The following is an 18,245-nucleotide window of genomic DNA, read 5'->3' on the forward strand; positions in this document are numbered from 1 at the left end:
AGCCTAATTTGCAACAGTTAAATATAGACTATTGGAGAATGGAACACAATTGCCACAGATGACAGCTTTTTAAAACGATGCTGTGTCTACAAAGGGCTTGTCGGGAGTATTTCTATCTGTGGCATAATATCAGTCAGTGATAACCAAAGCTCTGTAGGTTTCAGAGATTCTGTTGGAGTCAGAATAAGGACTCAAAGTCTAGGATGCCCTTCCATGCTGTGTGATGCTGAGATGGATCCAATGAATGACCTCAATCCCAGTATTATTTGAATTGGTTTGGGTATGAACACACACGTCAGGATTGTTCTTCACTAGTGAGCCACTTCCCCAGCAGGACACAGGTTAAAATTAACCCATATCCGCGCTGGCACTCGGTAGTTTGGGGTTGATTTAAGGCTACGCGGACCTTGAGGACAAGAGGGACCAAACCTCTGGTCTGCTCTGCAACCTGCACTCCCAGTAACCGGTGTTTGACTAAAACATCATTTGCTCTCTGTTAAAGCTTCTTCCCCAGAAAGGTAGGCAGTCCTGATTTAATCTCACGTTTCAGGTATTAGAAACTACTTGCTTTCCAGACGTAGATACTCTCTGCCTTCCTCCAGTGCTGGATCCAATGTCCCTTTTGTTGTTGCTATTACCACCTCATAACACTACAGTGTTAAGTCACTCTCCATGTTCTTTCTCATAAGCTAAATAAGTCAATCAAGCCACCGAAGATTCCCATTACTGCAGCATTTTTTCCTGTCTTTAAATCAATTTTGCATCTCTCTTCCATCCCTAAGGATTCTCATGTGGATGGATCAAGACTGCTGGTACAACTTTCAGTGTTGTATGCAGACTCAGTCTGCCCACTTTGGGCACACTGAAGCAGTATGCGAACAACTTTTTGCTCATAGATCATTTGAGCTTGCATGCCTAGAGCTTTCCAGGACCCTTCCCAAGCAGGCCAGAGTTTCCCTTCTGTTGGGCCAGCTGGTGTCCCATGTCCTTACATGTGGAATTTGGCTTTGGCTATGTTATTAAATGTAACTTCTTTGATGGGTTCAGTTTCCCAAGCGATCCAGATCAGGAGCTGCACTGGATCTGGGATGACTCCTCACATCTGAGCAGAGCTTGGACACACTTGAAGGTCTGCTCTTTTGGGTTCCCATTGTGCAAGAAGGTGAGGCTGTAGGGCAGGAACATCCAGCTCCTTGTCTATGATGGACTTTGACCTAATATGCTGACACTTGTGACAGGCTGCATCCAACACACAAATTAAAGACTCAGATAACAGATAGGGATTTTATCCTCTGCTGTTGCTTGCCCTGGAGGACGTCAAAGCCTTCTCAGGTGCAGAAACAGCATAGCCACTAGTGGAGGATTTGTACCAGACCAGCTGAGCCTTACCAAGGGAACTACATGGCACTGGATGATCTTACATTTTGCAATCACGCTCCCTCCCAAACTGCTGTTCAGCCCTCCTTGATGCAACACAGGCATGCCCCAAGACTTGTGGGAGATCTGTAGCCTGCATGTAATGGCTCTCTGGGCCATATATTTGAAACTCTCTTTTTGAGGAACATGTAGCATGATCCTTTGCAACACATGACATCCCTCATGGCAAAGCTCATTGCATTGGGCAGAAGACCCAGATGAAGGTCCTGCAACCAGCTGTGGCCATGACCAGTGAGTTAGCAAAATGCACTGAGGCCTTGGCTCACAAAACCACGTGGATGCAAAGCAGGAGTTTGTGGCCGTGAATATTTCCCATTACCCATTGGTAATTCTATTGTGGTTCCTAGCTACCTACTCAATATTTTCCTCTGCTTGCAGTGTTTACGTGGGATACGCCACAGTTTTAAAATTAGTCATCCACGTCTCCTCTAAGGGGGAAGTTCCAGGTTCCCTGTATTTGTCTCCATCCGTGTGTGACAGGATGTAGGTGAATGGTCCAAACATGCTGAAGTTCAAGGCTGGGGATATATTACCACACTGGCTTTTGTTTGATTGTTGAAATGTCACATGCACGATTTCATTTTAAACTTTCAGTGACTATTTGAATCCCTTCAAGGGATACCTTCAAAGTTACTCCTGAGAAAAGGGCTTTCATCCCATGACCGCTCTCCAGTGCATACACGAAAGAGCGGCATGAGTTCATGGCCAGCCAAAAGCTCAGAGTGACATTTTCTCCAATTCAAGCTAAACAAGGGTAAAATGCAGAAATTCAGTTCTGCTGAGTGCCTGGGGAGCTCTCCAGTTCTCCCGCTCTAAGGAGTATCGTGCTGTATGTGTATGGGAGTAGAAGAGGCATCTGAGCTATCTAAATTGTTGACTTCACTAGGATGTACACTGCGTTAGATGTCAGAATCTGGATGACCCAGGGAATATATGAAGACATGCAAACAAAACAGCATTGGGCTCGGTTCAGTTGCAGGAGGTATGGCCTGATGAAGAGGATGGTTGTACCCCATTAGGCGGAATGTCTGCTGTCCCAGCAACAGTGATCGTGTTACCCTAATTGCTGGTGTCTAAAAAATCAGAACTATTGGGCCGTTAGGATCCTTTAGGATCTTTATAAAAGCTCCTTGAACTGTTTTACGTAGGGTTTTTTAGCATGCGTGGTGGGCGTTCTGTTCTTTAGAACAGGTTTTAATAGCAGCAGTAATATTTCTGTAATGCCTCGTCCAAAAGGTTGCATGAGATTTATAAACAAACTATTTTACTTTTTGTGCTTGGGTTTACCCAGCTTTAAAATATATTAAATATTTACCTCAGTGGGGTGTTACGAGGATTTAGTTTGTTCAAGTGATGTGCCAAGATCAGTCAGGAAGCATGCTTTTGAATAAAAAACAGACTTTCAGTGTTTTTCATGTGATGATGCTGGCTTTGTCCAAAGAATATATACTCCTCTGTATTTTTTCACTTAAGCTTCTGGACGAAGTTACAAAACAGATAAAAAATAAAAGAATGGGAGTGGTCATTTTGGGTAGCCTTCAAACAACATCTATCTGTTGGGTTTTTTTTTCATGGATCTATCCTAGTGTGTTGGCAGAAAAATACTTAGAGTAGCTGTGAGGCTGAAAGCAGAACTTGTGATGAATTCAGAGCTTCCAGCACAGCAGCACCAGCTCAAACAACTGCAGTGCTAATACACTTTGGAATTGGAAACTCAATAAAAAAAAAAAAAAAGTTAAAAGAAGAAAAGTATCTGTTTGCTGACTTCTGCTTTCAGAAGCACGGCTTCAGCCTTGTTTTCCTGTGTCAATCAATGATTCATGAATTCGGGACTAGAGTGCTATCATCCGAAAAAAAACACTGCATGCCTGTGGTTTGTTTTGCACAATAACAGATTTCAAGGTGACAGGTGCTGGAGTGGTATGATAGATTGAGTAGGGTGAATCCAGTCTGGCTTGGTTTCACTGGAATTCCGTCAGCCAGAAGGTCTCAGACATTTTCTCGGTGTAGACCCCACCTTAGCAGAGAGAATGTGTTACAGCCAGTCCCCTACATCACCTCCCTCCCAGCCATAATCAGGAAACATTCCTGCGGCCGCCCGAGCAAATACATACATAGGAAAGTAATATTAGGAAAGTATTTCATGAATTCTTAGCTGTCTTTTAATCCAGAAACTGAAAACAAGGAGTTTAGCCAACATCAAATGACTGGCCAGGTCTGTGTGGATCAGCAGCAGCCCATATATCACATTTTAGAGATCTCAGTCTTACAGAACCCTGTGGAGCAGATGCTCCACATTTTGCTGCTGCCAGCCGCTATGCTCATTGTATTTTCTTGATCCATACACTGTACCTGGAATATTTGGGCTTGTTCTAAATATAACCTTAGATTTTCTTGTATTGACAGAAACCCTACGTCTGTAAAATCCCTGGCTGCACGAAGCGGTACACGGACCCTAGTTCCCTCAGGAAACACGTCAAGACCGTGCACGGGCCTGATGCCCACGTCACGAAGAAGCAGCGCAATGATGTTCACCCGAGGCCACCTCCGCTCAAGGAAAATGGGGACAATGAGGCAAGCGCCAAGCAGAGCAGCAAGGTTTCAGAGGAGAGCCCTGAGGCCAACAGCACCACGAGGAGCATGGAGGATTGCTTACAAGTCAAAACGATAAAAACGGAGAATTCTGTGGTAAGAGCAGTTGCTCTTGGCAGAAATGACGCGGTCCCTAATTTCTCCAACGCAATGGGGGCGTGAAGCATTTGCATCCCATTTAACTCTCCAAGCAGTTGCCCTTCACCTGCCAACACCCTAGAATTCAAGTCCAGAGATGAAACCGCAGGTCAGGGCACAGTCCAGTACATTTTGCACCTTCCTCCCCAGCATCACAAATTCCCGCCCTTGTAGTCATGGGGGCCATGTGATGCCCAGTGTTGAGCTTGGCCTCCCTGTGCTGTGAAGTGGGTAAAACTCAGAGTGTTGTGGTCAAATGAGCTTTACCTACCTAAGCAATTTAAACTGAGCAATGACCATAGGGCACAGATTGATGAACGCTTCTGAAGCAGAAGTCCTGTCTTAAGCAGTCCCTTTTCTCCTCCTCCTCCTCCCTCACCCTTCACTGTTTTTCTTTCCAGGCTGCTGCTGCACAGCAGTTTTGCTGGCACAACTTTGTTGTGGGCTGCCTGATGAAGCCAGTGGGGATAAAAGTAGCTGGTTTGTTTTTGTTGGGTATCTTTAATCAAGTTCAATTCCTCGGTCCTGTCCATCATACACAGAAGCACAGAATCACTGGGGTTGACAGGGATTGTTGAGATCATCTAGTCCAACCTCCCTGTTCAGGCAAGGTCAGCTAGAGCAGGTTCCTCAGGAGTACCCGAGTTCAATACACAATTCCCAGCTGCCACAGAAAATTGTAGTGGGATGATGGGTCAAGGGACTGAAATCAGGAATAAACATGCAAGCAAGGCTGTAGCCCACAGAGTACAGGCTTGCAGTCAACCGTGATCATGTTTTACAATCCCATGAGTGGCCACCAGCTGAAGCAGAGACCATTTATCAGCCTTCTGGCCATTACAGCAGCTCCACAGTAGGCAGAAGTGGGGTCTGTGGTGCTAACGAGGTGTGTGTGATGATGGGTGCAAACACATTCAAGCCGCTTCCACCCCATGCAGGGAGCCCACCTGCTCCTCAGCACACCACTGCGGGTGGAGGAGGTGGAGCATTGCAACACACGGGTCACTTTAGCCTTTTGATGTTTCCTTTCACCTTTGTACCCAAAGTTCTGGTCTGCTGCACCTGCTCAGAGTGGGGCAGGGTATGGGCTGCGTACAGCAGAAAAGACCTTCACCTGCAAAGGAGCGTGTTCACATAGTCCCCACACTTCTCACTAGAGCTGAAAGGACTTCGAGCTCTAAAATACATATTTTTCTTGATTTGAATCCAGGCTAAAAGATTGTTATTCCTGTGAAACAACGTGCCCTGGAGCTACAAAGATTTTCTGAAAAAGGTTAAGGGATGTGTTGTTGGACAAATTACTAATGAGCAGCATGTTTCGGTTAGGAAGGAATTGAGTATTTTCACATCCAAACTGTCTCTAATTGACTAAAGGAACAGTTTTACTGTGATGAGGCTCTGTATGGGATTACAAAAACTGAGTGTGAGAACCACTGGACAGAATGACCTCTTTCCAGTACTCTTCTTCCTTGTGTTTTGTTTGTTTTTTTCTATGAAAACATGGACACAATCACGGCTCCCCATCCCATTTCTCCTGAAGGTGTGGGGTTGTTTTCCTAGGGCTCTGCACTCCCAGGGTTGCAGCCAAGCCGTCTCGCTGGCGGCAGGGCCGTGGGTCGGATGTTCCTCTGTGCTCTCCCTGTCTAGCACTGCGTACTTCACTCATGCACGTCAAACGGGCGGCATCTGACCTGGCGGGGCCACGTCCAACTCCTGTTTCCTGGTTAAGGTCAGGGTGGTGGGAAGGATGAGATGCTTCACTGGTTCCCATTACTCCGAGGCCCCTTGTTTTGACCCATCGTTGAGTCTCATCCCAAACCCATGGAGACGGGTGGGGTTTTTGACTGAGGCCCCAGAGAGGGAAGGCAGGGAAGACAGGGTGCAGGAGAGGGGAATTTGTGTTGTATTCTGCACTCCCCTCTTCCTCCTTTTACTAACACGGTCCTTTCTGTTAATGCTGTCTTTGTCCTAATAATCTGTTCTTTATTCCCACTTACCCTTCCTTACTCTACCTTCCTAAGGACAGTCGGTACTAAGGTGAGCAAAGAAATCCTTTGTATTAAAATAGCTGTATAAAGCATGGTGTCCTGCAGACCTATTGTTTCCAGCTAACCCCTGCGGGGTGGTGACGGAGGCATGCGGAGAGATGGGGAGGGACAGGGGATATTTGCTTGAGCGCAGAAAGCGGGGGACACAGTGCCCGAGGAGTCCCTTTGCCACCTTTCTCCCAGCATCACAACTTGTCATTAAATCCTGGGATTGCAATCTCTATCATCCCAATTGCAGGGCATTGAGGCCATCAAAATCAGTCAGCCCTGCCCATGAGGGCTGCTACGGAGCAAAGCAGAGCACTGCATCACCCTGCACTCCCACCTTGGCCTGAGGCAAAGTGCGTTGCATTTTTAGCACTCCCATTTTCTGACAGTTGCTGGAGCATGGGCCTGGAGCGGAGAAGCCAGGCATCCTGTCTGGTAGCAGCAACAGCTACCTCAGAGCAAGTTCAGACCATTTAGTGTCTGCTGCAAACAAACTGTTCAATGTGAAACGCAGTTCCTAATGTAAATAAAATAAATATTTATGGTGCTTATCTGCCTTATCTGCAAGTGGGAGTTTGCAAACAGTGAACCAGGTTTTTATCTGGCTGGGAAGTTTGTCATCTCACCTAATTATATGTTAGGGTATTTTAAAGACAGAAATACGTTGTGTCTGAAATACTTAGGCCTTGATCCTATGTTAGATAAGCCGGGGCTTGCTGCAATATACCTTGCACAACCAGGTAATGTGCTGCTTTTCTTCGAGAAGAATCCGTCCTTCATCTTTTGGAGGAACAGCATTTAGTTTCTCTCCATCCTCCAGTTGAACCCACCATATAATTTTTCCAGCTGTGGGGTGCTGCCCTGCCCTTCCCCTCTAGGGAAGGTGCCCCTGCCCACTGGTAGACCTGACATCCTGCAGCAGGGAAGGGTAACAAGAGAGGCGACAGCATGGGATAGGGTGAAACATGTGGAGTCACTGGGGATGTTGGGCTCCTGGTTTCTTTCCATCCATGTTTCCACCTGCCCAACTCCTCCTCTTTTCCTTCCCCAAGATGTGTCAGTCCAGTCCTGGTGGCCAGTCGTCGTGCAGCAGTGAGCCGTCACCCCTTGGCAGCACCAACAACAATGACAGTGGAGTAGAAATGAACATGCACAGCGGGGGAAGTCTGGGAGATCTGACTGCGTTGGATGACAACGCTCCTGTTGTGGACTCAACGGTCTCATCTGGTAATTCGACAGTCAGCCTGCAGCTAAGGAAACACATGACGACGATGCAACGACTTGAACAGCTCAAGAAAGAGAAACTCAAGACAGTTAAGGATTCCTGCTCGTGGGTGAGCCCAGCTCCGCAAGCTAGAAACACCAAGCTGCCTCCCATCTCAGGAAACGGTAAGCCCTGGGCCTGGGCCATGTCCTGTAGGAACCCTCCAGAGTTTGACTCTGGTTTCATAACCAAGAGACTGCCCTGGAGGACAATCCTTTCTTATTGGCTCTGAGTCAGCCCTTGCTGGATAGAGATGTTAGGTAAAATGGAGAGCCTGGGCATAAACACAGCCATCTGGTGATGTGCAACAGAACCCAGATGCTCAATGCTACAGAGCTAAAAAGGAGGCAGAAGTAATGGTGTCCTTCTTATTCCTGGGCTTGCCCAGGACTCAGCCATAGCTGTCCTCGCTGTCCCAGTGGCAGCCGCAGGACTGCTTGGGTTTGTTCCAGCTGTAACAATTCCCCAAGGGCTGAGGTGCCTCCAGGGAGATTGCTGGAGCACAGCAGCAATCCAGACAAGCCCTTCGTCCTTGATCTCCCTCTGACAGGCCTTTTGTCACTTTGAGAGCTCCTGGCTATTGCCTACAGCTTCACATGCTAGTTTTCTGCTGGCTGGGTATTCCTGTTAAAGGTATCTTTATGATCCCTTCAGTGCTCCTCTAACTTTGCCAGGAAGTTCCAAGGCATAGGGCCTGGGTTATACTAAACCTCAGGGCTCAGTATATTGGAGCTTCTTGGTTTACTCTGGGAAGAGCCACTGAGTGTCAACTTTTGGGCCCTCAGCCTCCTATCCCTGGCTGATGTGCATCTGTCCCAGTGAGCAGCTGTGGTTGAAGCTACATGCACTGTCCCCATGGCACTGTTCACACCAGTCCTACTTTTTTCCTGCTAAGAGAAGCCCATGTGGAGGCACTTCCTCAGCAGCTGAGCGTCAGTGGAGTACACATTGCAAAGACTCTGCAGCAGGGACTTCTTGTCTTCTCTCTCCAGCCGTCTTGTTCTTTGTGCATGGACACAGAGCTGGAGATGAAGCTTTGAATTCACTGGCAGCAAATGAAATTCACTATTGTTCCTGTAAAATATTTGGGGGGTGGCTTTGTGTGTCTGTATTCTGGCACCAAGTATACTACCAAGTGGAATTTCTCAGCTAACTAAACCTTTTCCTTCCCTGCAACCTTTCTCCTTAGGGTCTATTCTAGAAAATAGTGGTGGTTCTTCTGCTACGCTGCCTAATCCCAGAATAATGGAGCTGTCTGTCAATGAGGTTACGATGCTGAACCAACTCAATGAGCGCCGTGATAGTACGACAAGCACTATCAGCTCCGCCTACACTGTCAGCCGCAGATCATCAGGGATCTCCCCGTACTTCTCCAGCCGCCGTTCCAGCGAGGCTTCGCAGCTCGGGCACCGTCCCAACAACACGAGCTCTGCTGACTCCTACGACCCAATTTCGACGGATGCCTCCCGTCGGTCGAGCGAGGCAAGCCAGTGCAGCGGGATGCCGGGTCTGCTGAACCTCACGCCAGCTCAGCACTACAGGCTGAAAGCCAAGTATGCTGCTGCCACAGGGGGCCCTCCTCCGACTCCCCTGCCGAACATGGAGAGGATGACCCTGAAGAACAGGATCTCACTTATGGACGGACCAGACCCCACCTTGCCCTCCATTCGCCTCCCACCAGGCCCCAGGCGTTGCAGCGATGGTAACACCTATGGCTACCCGTCAGCTGCAGCATTTCCCCACGAGGTGCCGGGCAACTGCACGAGGCGGGCAAGCGACCCAGTGAGGAGACCTGCTGGAGACCCCCAGGCCCTCCCGCGAGTTCACCGCTTCAACAGCACCAACAGCATGAACCCCTTCCATCCACCACACCCCACGGACAGGAGGAATTTTGGCCTCCAGAGCTACGGTCGATCAGATGGGAACCTCCCTCGGCACACCTACTCACCCCGGCCACTGAGCATCAGCGAAAACATCGCCATGGAAGCCATGTCCGGGGAGGCAGAGGCACCCGTTGGAGATGATGATATTATGCTGCCAGATGACGTGGTGCAGTACATCAAATCCCAGAGCAATGGGACAGGGGCCGAGAGCACTTCCATGGGGTACAGCAACGAGATGCAGAGCTTCCAGGGAAGCGGGAAGCTGCAGCCTCCAGTCTTGCCAGGCCAGCGCAGGATGGCAGTGGCTGAGGCGAGCATGAGCCACTTGGGACCCATGATGGCAGAGTGTCCCATGAGCTTTGATGCTTCCTCAGACATGAATAAAAATAACATGCCTGTCCAGTGGAATGAAGTCAGCTCGGGTACGGTTGATATGATGTCCAATCAGTCGAAACAGCAGTTTTCACAAGGGAACTTAGCAGTGGTCCAGCAGAAGCAGAACTTTGGTCAGTACCAGAACTACAACCAGCAGCAGATGCAGCTGCCAGAGAGCAATATGAACGTAACGCAGCAGAGCTTTATGCAAAGAAACGTGGGCATGGATGGGCAGAGGCTAAACTGTATGCAGCTGCGGCAGCAGCCAATGAGCCTAGGCCCCGGTATGAACGCCGATTTGGGTTTGCACACAGGGTATAACCAACCTCATCAGATGCTGAGCCCCAGTGCAATCAGTGGCAACCCAAATCAGATCTCTCCTTCTTGTAGCGGCATGGCAGCAAAGTCCGGACCCCACCTTCACCCTCAGCAAATGGACATGGCGACCGACCCTTCTTTAATGGTCGGCAGCAACAGTGAGCGCACGATGCTGGGCCAGGTCATGCACGAACCAAGTCAGCAGAACTACTCATCTCAGCCGACCCACCTGAACTTCCCCATGGCTCAGGAGGCCTTTCATCAGCCCGTCATGACCTCCAACCAGCCCAGCTTTGAGCCTCAGCAGAGCATGATGGGCTCAGCCACGCAGGCGTATCCACCTGGCATGGTCCAGCCTCGTCCTCCGCCTGAGCCCAGCCCGGGCAACAGACCCCGAGGCCTCCGCACCGTCCAGCAGCTGGGCTACATGAGAACTCCCCACCCTACAAACACCATCAGCCCGGGCCAGGAGGCGGCGGAGGCCGCGCATAAAAGAACCAGTGACATGTTGCAGGCACCAGCCCAACAGTGTGCAGACGGTACGAGGGAAAACAATTTGATGTACTATTATGGTCAAATCCACATGTATGAACAGAACAGCAGCTTCGATAATCATGCGGACTGCCGGGTCAGACAGCAGCAGTGCGCGCTGAACAGCAAGCCGGCCGCTCTGCCTTCCCCAGGGGCGAACCAGGTGTCCAGCACGGTGGACTCGCAAGGTCTTGAGCCACCCCAGATAGATTTTGATGCCATCATGGACGATGGGGACCACTCGAGCCTGATGTCGGGAACCCTGAGCCCCAGCATCCTGCAGAACCTCTCCCAGAATTCCTCTCGCCTGACGACTCCACGAAACTCTCTGACACTGCCCACCATTCCCGCGGGAATAAGCAATATGGCAATAGGCGATATGAGCTCCATGCTAACCACGCTGGCGGAAGAGAGTAAATTTCTAAACATGATGTCATAACAGTAAAGCACAAGGCCTTAGCGCTATCCAAGGGGCTGTGTGTGAAGCAGTTTTATGAATGTGCTTTTCAAAAATAATCTGTTTCAATAGAGTAGATTTTTTTTTATAAGTATTAAATACATTAAAGGGATTCAAAATGAAAATTTTAAAAAGTTTCTGTACAGAGTTATGTAAACTATATCCAGGCAGTTCAGCACCACACGGGTGCACCTCTAGTGTTATTTTTTGGCTTGGTTTCCCAGAGCACTGAACGATATCACCACCAAGCTAGGAGACTGCATGAGCGTGGTTAGAGATGAAACCCTCCCTCCCTGGCAGCCCTGTAAATAGCACTCCCCATCATTTTCCGTTAGTTACGTTTGCAAAAAAAATTTCCATTTTCAACCCGCCCCAGAAAGATACGGGAGGACGCGGTTTTGATAAGAATAAAAGCCATACTACGTATTCTGCTCTGATGAGAGTAGGGTTTAGTTACGTCTCCAAACAAGCCCTCTGCCAGCAGTGTTGTTTTATACCATAAATACCTTTGTACCTTGCAAAGAGCATTGATTCCAAACGGCTTCTCAGCAAAGTGCCTTACCATGCTTTCGTGTTAAGTAGCCAAGGCCTCTCTTCCTTTAAAAATCAAATAATAGTGTATTGCCAGAAGCGTATATAAAATGTACATTTATAAAAACATAGTGGTGTTTCTGAGAAAACATTGGAAAGACACATTGATGAGACACATAAAAGGTGAATGCACACTTTGATCAGATGTGTTTACAACGTGGTTTATATAACGTGCGGAGTGGAGCAGAGGCCTGGGAACAGCAATCACTGGGAAATAATCCCCCGTGGCAGGAAGGCTCCGGCGTGCAGACTGACACACACGCATAACTTTGCGCCCTCTGAGCGCAGCGACTTTCTGCGGGAGCCCCGCATGCATCTTTAATGTCAGGTTTCTGAAGCGCGCATTACCATATCCCTGTGCGGCTTTGCAACAGCTTCTCTTTCTGTTGGGTTTTCCACGCTGAGGTGCTCACATACTAAAGCGATGGTGATGGAGAGAGTTTTATGATCGTTTCAGCCCGGTCTGCACTGTGGCAGCGTTGTGGGAGCTGGTTTATCTGGACAGGGTTTGTCTGTGTCATAAGCATGAGCTAATACACCCTGCCAGGAGCCTTGTTGGCATGTACCCAGTGCTGCATTAACGTGTCCCACAGCTTTGGTCAGCATGAAAAGAGCTGCTGTATCCAAAATATATACCAGGGACAAGCCAGGGCATCATTTTGGCTCGTGCTTTGTGCTACAGTATATAGCTACTCTTTGTACCCAGCCTGGTTCAGTTCAATGCTGCACCTGCAGCCTACGGCATAGGCAAATATCTGGAAAGTCTCAGAACAGGTATTTAAGTCAAAATAGTAGCTCAGTCAGTGAGAATCTCTTGGAAACTTCCTTGGGGAAGAGATGGGAGGAGCAGGGGCTCCCAAAGCCAAATCCTCCACCAAAATACAACTGCTTGTTTTAACGATCAGCTGTTTCCAGGCCGGTCCCACCTGGCACTGAAGTCAATCTTACTTGCATTATTTATTTTTACTGCCATTAGACAAAAGGACAGAACTGGTGGGGTGCATGTACTTGGGCAGGACGCCTTGCTTAATTTCTGACTGCGTTGGATAAGGACAGCTCTCCTCATCCTGCTCTCATAGCATCATATACTTTGTACCCAGAATGTTGAAGGGCAGGCGACAAGTGTGACATCCCCCAGGTTCTCACAGTTTGACCGGACAAGCATTCTGCAGAGCTTCACTCTCTCCTTCCCATCTCCCCTCTCCCCCTTATATTATTGTGATGTTCTTACTTGTGTCCAACTCCGTCCCCTGCAAGGGACAGGGGCAGCTCTATAAAGGTGCTTTCTGGTGTTCCTGCCTTCATTTTGCACAAACAGATGTCAGGCTCCCTGTTACCAGCATGACCAGGGGCTGGCATGAAAATGCCACGTGTTACCTTCAGGCAAACTTTGTGATATCAGATACGCCAACAGCTGTGCTTGGCAGTGGTGGGTTGGCATGGCCCTGCTGCCAGGTAGTCCTGGCTACAGCTGATAGCATCCTGTGGTCTTGCCCATCCTCATCCCAAATGCAGAGGGCGTGCACAGGATGCTCCTCACCCCTTGAGGCCCCCATGACTCCTGCTGATGTCCAGGGTGCATGAGGACAGGAAAGCAAAGCAAGGTGCCTGGCTGTTTATTTGTGTCTCCCCTGAAAATTGTGTTTAAAGGGATTGTTTTATAGTCCGCTGTATATATTGTCCTGCAGTTACTGACCTTGCCCTTGCCTTTGCATTTATGAAAAGAGGGCAGTACGTATTTTAGGACGTTGTATGTTGTCCTGGACTCTTGGAGTACAACTGGGCAACCCTTGTGCAGAGATGGATCAGGCTTTCGTGTGTCCTTCAACTGCTAATCTGATTTTTTTCAACAGCTGCGTAGGGCAACGATGGCCACTGAGTCCCTCTTCACAGATATCTCATTAGCAAAAGATCAAATACAAAAGCAAAACCAAATCTCCAATGACTTGAGATTTCTCAGACTTTCCAATGGTGGTCTTCCTTCATTTACTGAAAAAGTATTATAATAACCATTCCAGCACTGTATATATTATGTATAGAAGACATCATTACTAAAAGTACTGTAGGTGAATTGTTCTGTCAAATTTATATCTTAAGAACATTTTTAGCTGTTTTCTACATCATAAGAACGGAGGTAACATGCTGAACCTGTATATAAACCTTTTGTACATTAAAAAGTAATTTTTTTCATAATTCCTTGTGCCTGTTATTAATACTTTTTATTGGTAATGGTGGTTGGTCTTGGTTTGTCACTGCCACATCAGCCCAGTTGACTGGACTCTGGCCGTGCTTAGGAACAGCTGGTGAGGAGCTGGATGGGCCTGGTGTGTGTCACTGCTGGGTGTGCAATGGTCTTGCCTTGAAGAGCTTCCAGTCAACAATGGAATGGAGGTGGCAGGAGGAGAGGGAGTGAAGCCAGGGTGCTGTTGCAAGCACGGCCATGCTGCCCAGGCGGCTTTCATTGGCCTCTCAGCAGAGGTGATTTGAAGGAGGATGACAGTGCAGCAGGAGCAGCACAGGAGAAGGGCTCAAAGCAAGGGCTGGAGAAATTTGGCAACCAGAAGATTCATGGCAAAATGGCTTGTTGACCATCTTTGTCAGTGTCCAAAAGGAGACAGATCAGCAGAGCTGCGATGGGCCATGACAGCAACTACTTTAGTATCGAGTTTGAAGAAAGGAGAAGTTAATATGTCCACTCTGTATGTCATGGGAAGCAATGGTATGGTGAGCAACAGACACATCAGTTGTGATCCCGTTAGAAGGTGGTCCAGCCCACTGATGAGAAAGATTTCATTTGACTGCAGCAAGAGTTACCTCAGCCACTCAAGAGACTGATTTTCAACTTGGTTTTGTAGAGGTGGGTTGGTGTGGACAGGGCTAGAGCTTTAAGGGAGGGTGGGGAAGCTGTTCACAGGTGATCCCTATGGGCACAGTGATGAGTTTGGAATAAAGTAAGCTATTGAGCAAAGCAGCTGGCCAGTAGAATCATCCATGGCACTTAGTGTAAATGAACCAGCAGTTTCATGCAGAAGCAGCTGAAGGGGGTGGTCTCATTTTCCTCTGTGTGGGATCCCTGTTGAGTTGACTGGTATAATCAGGTAAGTTTGGGACAAATCCTCACCCTACTTTCTGGGCTCCCTCATAGTCTGTGGCAAGAGATTGGCATATCCTGAGACTGAATTAATCTTTGCTGGTTCAGACACATAGAATGGGGTGGATTTTCCTCTGGAACACGTGTCACTCTCCTCGTTGATTACAGAGAAACACCACGTAGATACGTTCTCCAGTAGGGTGAGATGAATCCCATGCTCCTGTAATTCTCTTGTACTGATCTAGTCACCCTCGGCATAGTCTGAGGTTGAGCCAGTGAACAAGATGTTGATTAATGTGTTAATGATCCTGTTAGTCTGCAAATCCATTGGATAAATATCACACCCCTCTATGCTGTCCAAGAACTACAGAAATCACATTTTAAAAAAATGCAGTAATATTATTAAAAGGAAATTGTTCAGAGCTTTTCTATTGACAAAAGGCTTTGGAGACTCAGATTAGCTCCTACTGCTTTTCTATTTCAAACACTTAAAGTGGGTTTCTAATCTAGATCAAATGCTGCTTTTAGCAGGTATTTCATTTTAGAGTTTGATCAGGGCACACCTCTGCCTGTGTAAGAACATATTTATTACTTAAACTGGGCTAACATTTCCTAGGAGCCCACCCGAGGTCATGTACCAGCATGTGCGTTTTTACTGCTCAGCCATCCTGGAATAAACAGGGATCGAAAGGCTCATTGCTCCAGTTCTAAGCAGGTAATAACCCTTCTGCAACAAATGTTGTTTATATGCTGGAGCTTGGAGTTTATACTACTGTGGCAGCTTCATAATATTCAATTAACCTTCTTTTTAATCAATCATATCCCTTATGAAAATGAACCATCCTAACAGGGCTGATTCTGACCCGCTTTGGTGAGTGTTACCTCACTCCACCCCCAAAACCAGTGGGGGCGTAGGAGGAGCAAGATCCCACTCTGGGTAAAACCATCACAGCTCTTTAATATTGCACTAATATCTCAGGTTTTCCTGGAGGGGAGAAAAAGCCTATAAAAGCTACTGTTGCTGGATCTGATTGCACTTACTGAGTACAGAGTCATTCCAACAGCTCGTTATTGCAGTGGTCTCAGTAGGGATGACATAGGAGCTCTTGTTCTTTACGAGCTGTTGGATCTACTTGGAAGAGCATACGTGTTGTAAATAAATGGTGTGTTTTATATTATTGGAAGGACAATTTATGACCAACCAAGGCCTCTTGCAGACAGCTATTTAACTTGTAAGTAAAATGACCTAACACTTAAGAAATTTAGAAGCTACAAAACAACCTATGTTGTGGCCAATATACTTATTTCTCCTTGATTTATGCTTCATGTAAAACTTGAAATGGCTATATTAAATATGTTTGCTATAAAAATAAAATTAAAAAAAAAAAACCACAAAGTGATGCTTTCACGCATGCTGAAGGTTTGTGACTACTGTCCAATTGCACTAGCACCTCTAATTCATTACACAGGTCCCTTCCCTTCCCGATTTTCGTTTTCCCCGCACTGGCCTGTCAGGCAGAAACGTAGGGGGCGCGGTGGCCTGCCTGCTGTCAACTTTGAAAGAGCTGCTGCACTCAACTACAGTGCACTTGCTGGAAATGTCTCTCTAAGTACCAACGGCTTACTGAAAAGCAAACTTTGTGCCTGCTACCTCTGTCCATCCGAGGCTATTTTGCCGTCACACCTTTACCAGGGTGTGATGTAGGGTGGTATGAGCAAGAAGCAGCAGGCATGGCAACACACCCCGAAAGGCAGCTTCTGCACCACGGGACAGGGCGTAGGGCTACATAAATCTTTTGTCTAGGTTGCTCTGACTGGTCTTATTATTAAGTACAGCCCAGGCTAGTCTCTATAAAGAAAGGACGTTTAAGGAAGGACTCAAAGCAGAAGCTTGGTCTGATGCTCTGAATGTCTTCTAAAGGAGTCTCTTTCCCTTTCTCTCTCCATTCACTATACAGAAAGTCTATAGATAAAGACAACCTTCAAAAATTCCCCCTCTCTCCTGGCCTTTTCTGTTCCTCTTTGGGAAGGACCCCAGAGCACTCTGCCTGCGCAAACATCCCCTCTGCCAGCGTTTGACAGACAGACAGTTGCATTTTTTGACTCAAGAGCACGAGGAACAGCTTTCCTGACACCTGAAGAGGGAATCGTGCAGAAGAAGAGTGCACGTTTCACAGCTGGATGTTGGCCAAAGCACCAAGGTTCGTGCTACAGTGCGGTGCTGGTGGTTAAAATAGATCAGACAAAATGAGGAGAGCAGCAGGGAAGGAAGCAATATTGTGGTCAAAGCAGGGCTAATTTTCTTCATGGCTTTGTGTCTCCCACCTGCAAAATTTCAGGGGCTGTGAGGAGTTACTGGCTATGATGAAAGCAAAACAAAGAAGTGATGCTCACGTAGGTATGAGAAAGATCAATTTTTGAGGAGTTTAGATCTGCAGAGCTTCACATAAAGGGCTCTGGGGAACAAAATCACCGTTTTTAGCTCTGTTACCTCTTTAGCCCGCTGCTCGATTGACTAGTCATGCAAGCAGCCATCACCTGAAAAGGCAGTGTGACCGGTGGCACAGCAGCCGTATGGTTCTTGGAGGGCTTCAGCCACCTGCTTGGGTGGAAACAACCAAGGCAGCTAAGGCGACCCAGGAACACAGCTGGGACAGATTCGCAGCAAGCCTGGAAAGGCGAAGCAGCCGCAGGCCTGGAGTCTGTAGGTGGGCCGCCCCACCCTTTGGCAACGCCAGCATCCTGCCCTTGGCTGCAGACCTCGGAGCAAAGGCGCTCCCAGCCTCTGCGGCTCAGCCAAGCTGCAGGAAACAAACGTGCTTCTCCCTTTCTGCCCACTGTTATTGTATAGCAAGAACCTGGTAATCTCCAGGTGGCTTTATTGGCCCCATTTCCCAGCTGGCAAAGCAGCCCTCTGAGAAGGTACCTGCCTGCTGCACTCACCCATCTGACTGGCATCTGAGCAAAGTGTCTCAACTGACTGAAAAATGATGTATTAATTTTTTAAATTTTTTTTTTTGGAGCAAAAATGTCTTGATGCGAATCATTTAACCTCTGTGTCACTCATCAATAATGACGATAAGTGAAATTCGATAGTGCTACATGAAATGCACAGAGGATTAAACATCACTCCAGGCACACTGAAAGTGGGCGGCGTTACCGTATCTGAGAGATCTTAAGGAGGGGTGAGAAAACGGGTTTTGCTCTGCAGTCCAAGAGGCTGCACCCCTGCAACACCAGCACCGAGTGAGGAGGGTGCTCCAAATGGTGATCCTAATCGCTTCCTGCAGGCCAGTGAGTTTCCCTCGTTAGCAGCCATCCAAGAACTGAACAGGTCTCACCTTGCTTGAGGAGCTCTCAGGAAACGATTGCTTGTCTTAGCAATGTCAGGAGATTTGTCAGTGAATATGAAAAATGTTTTCAGGGAATAGAAACTGGGGCTGAGCCAGGCGAAGGTTTCTACTTAATTGGGGGGGGAGGGAAAAAATAGATCCCAGCATTTCCATCACTAACTGGAAGTGGGAGCATTTTG

The 18,245-nt window shown here is 47.8% G+C and overlaps 1 protein-coding gene and 1 long non-coding RNA gene across 5 annotated transcripts in view; both read left to right on the top strand.

Moving 5' to 3' along the window:
• Positions 1-11,762, top strand: part of GLI2 (GLI family zinc finger 2) — a 195,559-nt gene extending 183,797 nt beyond the window's left edge. For all 4 annotated transcript variants that reach the window (XM_074595091.1, XM_074595090.1, XM_074595092.1 and 1 more), the window contains 3 exons: positions 3,844-4,125; positions 7,256-7,592; positions 8,657-11,762. In XM_074595091.1, coding sequence (XP_074451192.1) covers positions 3,844-4,125; positions 7,256-7,592; positions 8,657-11,013 — 2,976 coding nt within the window. In that variant the 3' untranslated portion in view covers positions 11,014-11,762. The remainder of the gene's footprint in view (positions 1-3,843; positions 4,126-7,255; positions 7,593-8,656) is intronic.
• A 2,874-nt stretch (positions 11,763-14,636) lies between these two features.
• Positions 14,637-17,903, top strand: LOC141746816 (uncharacterized). The gene is made up of 3 exons (XR_012588494.1): positions 14,637-14,720; positions 15,330-15,428; positions 16,672-17,903. It is a non-coding gene; the product is annotated as an uncharacterized LOC141746816 (long non-coding RNA).
• The last annotated feature ends 342 nt before the right edge of the window (positions 17,904-18,245 follow it).

Source organism: Larus michahellis, chromosome 7, assembly GCF_964199755.1.
Source record: "Larus michahellis chromosome 7, bLarMic1.1, whole genome shotgun sequence".
Classification (NCBI taxonomy): domain Eukaryota; kingdom Metazoa; phylum Chordata; class Aves; order Charadriiformes; family Laridae; genus Larus; species Larus michahellis.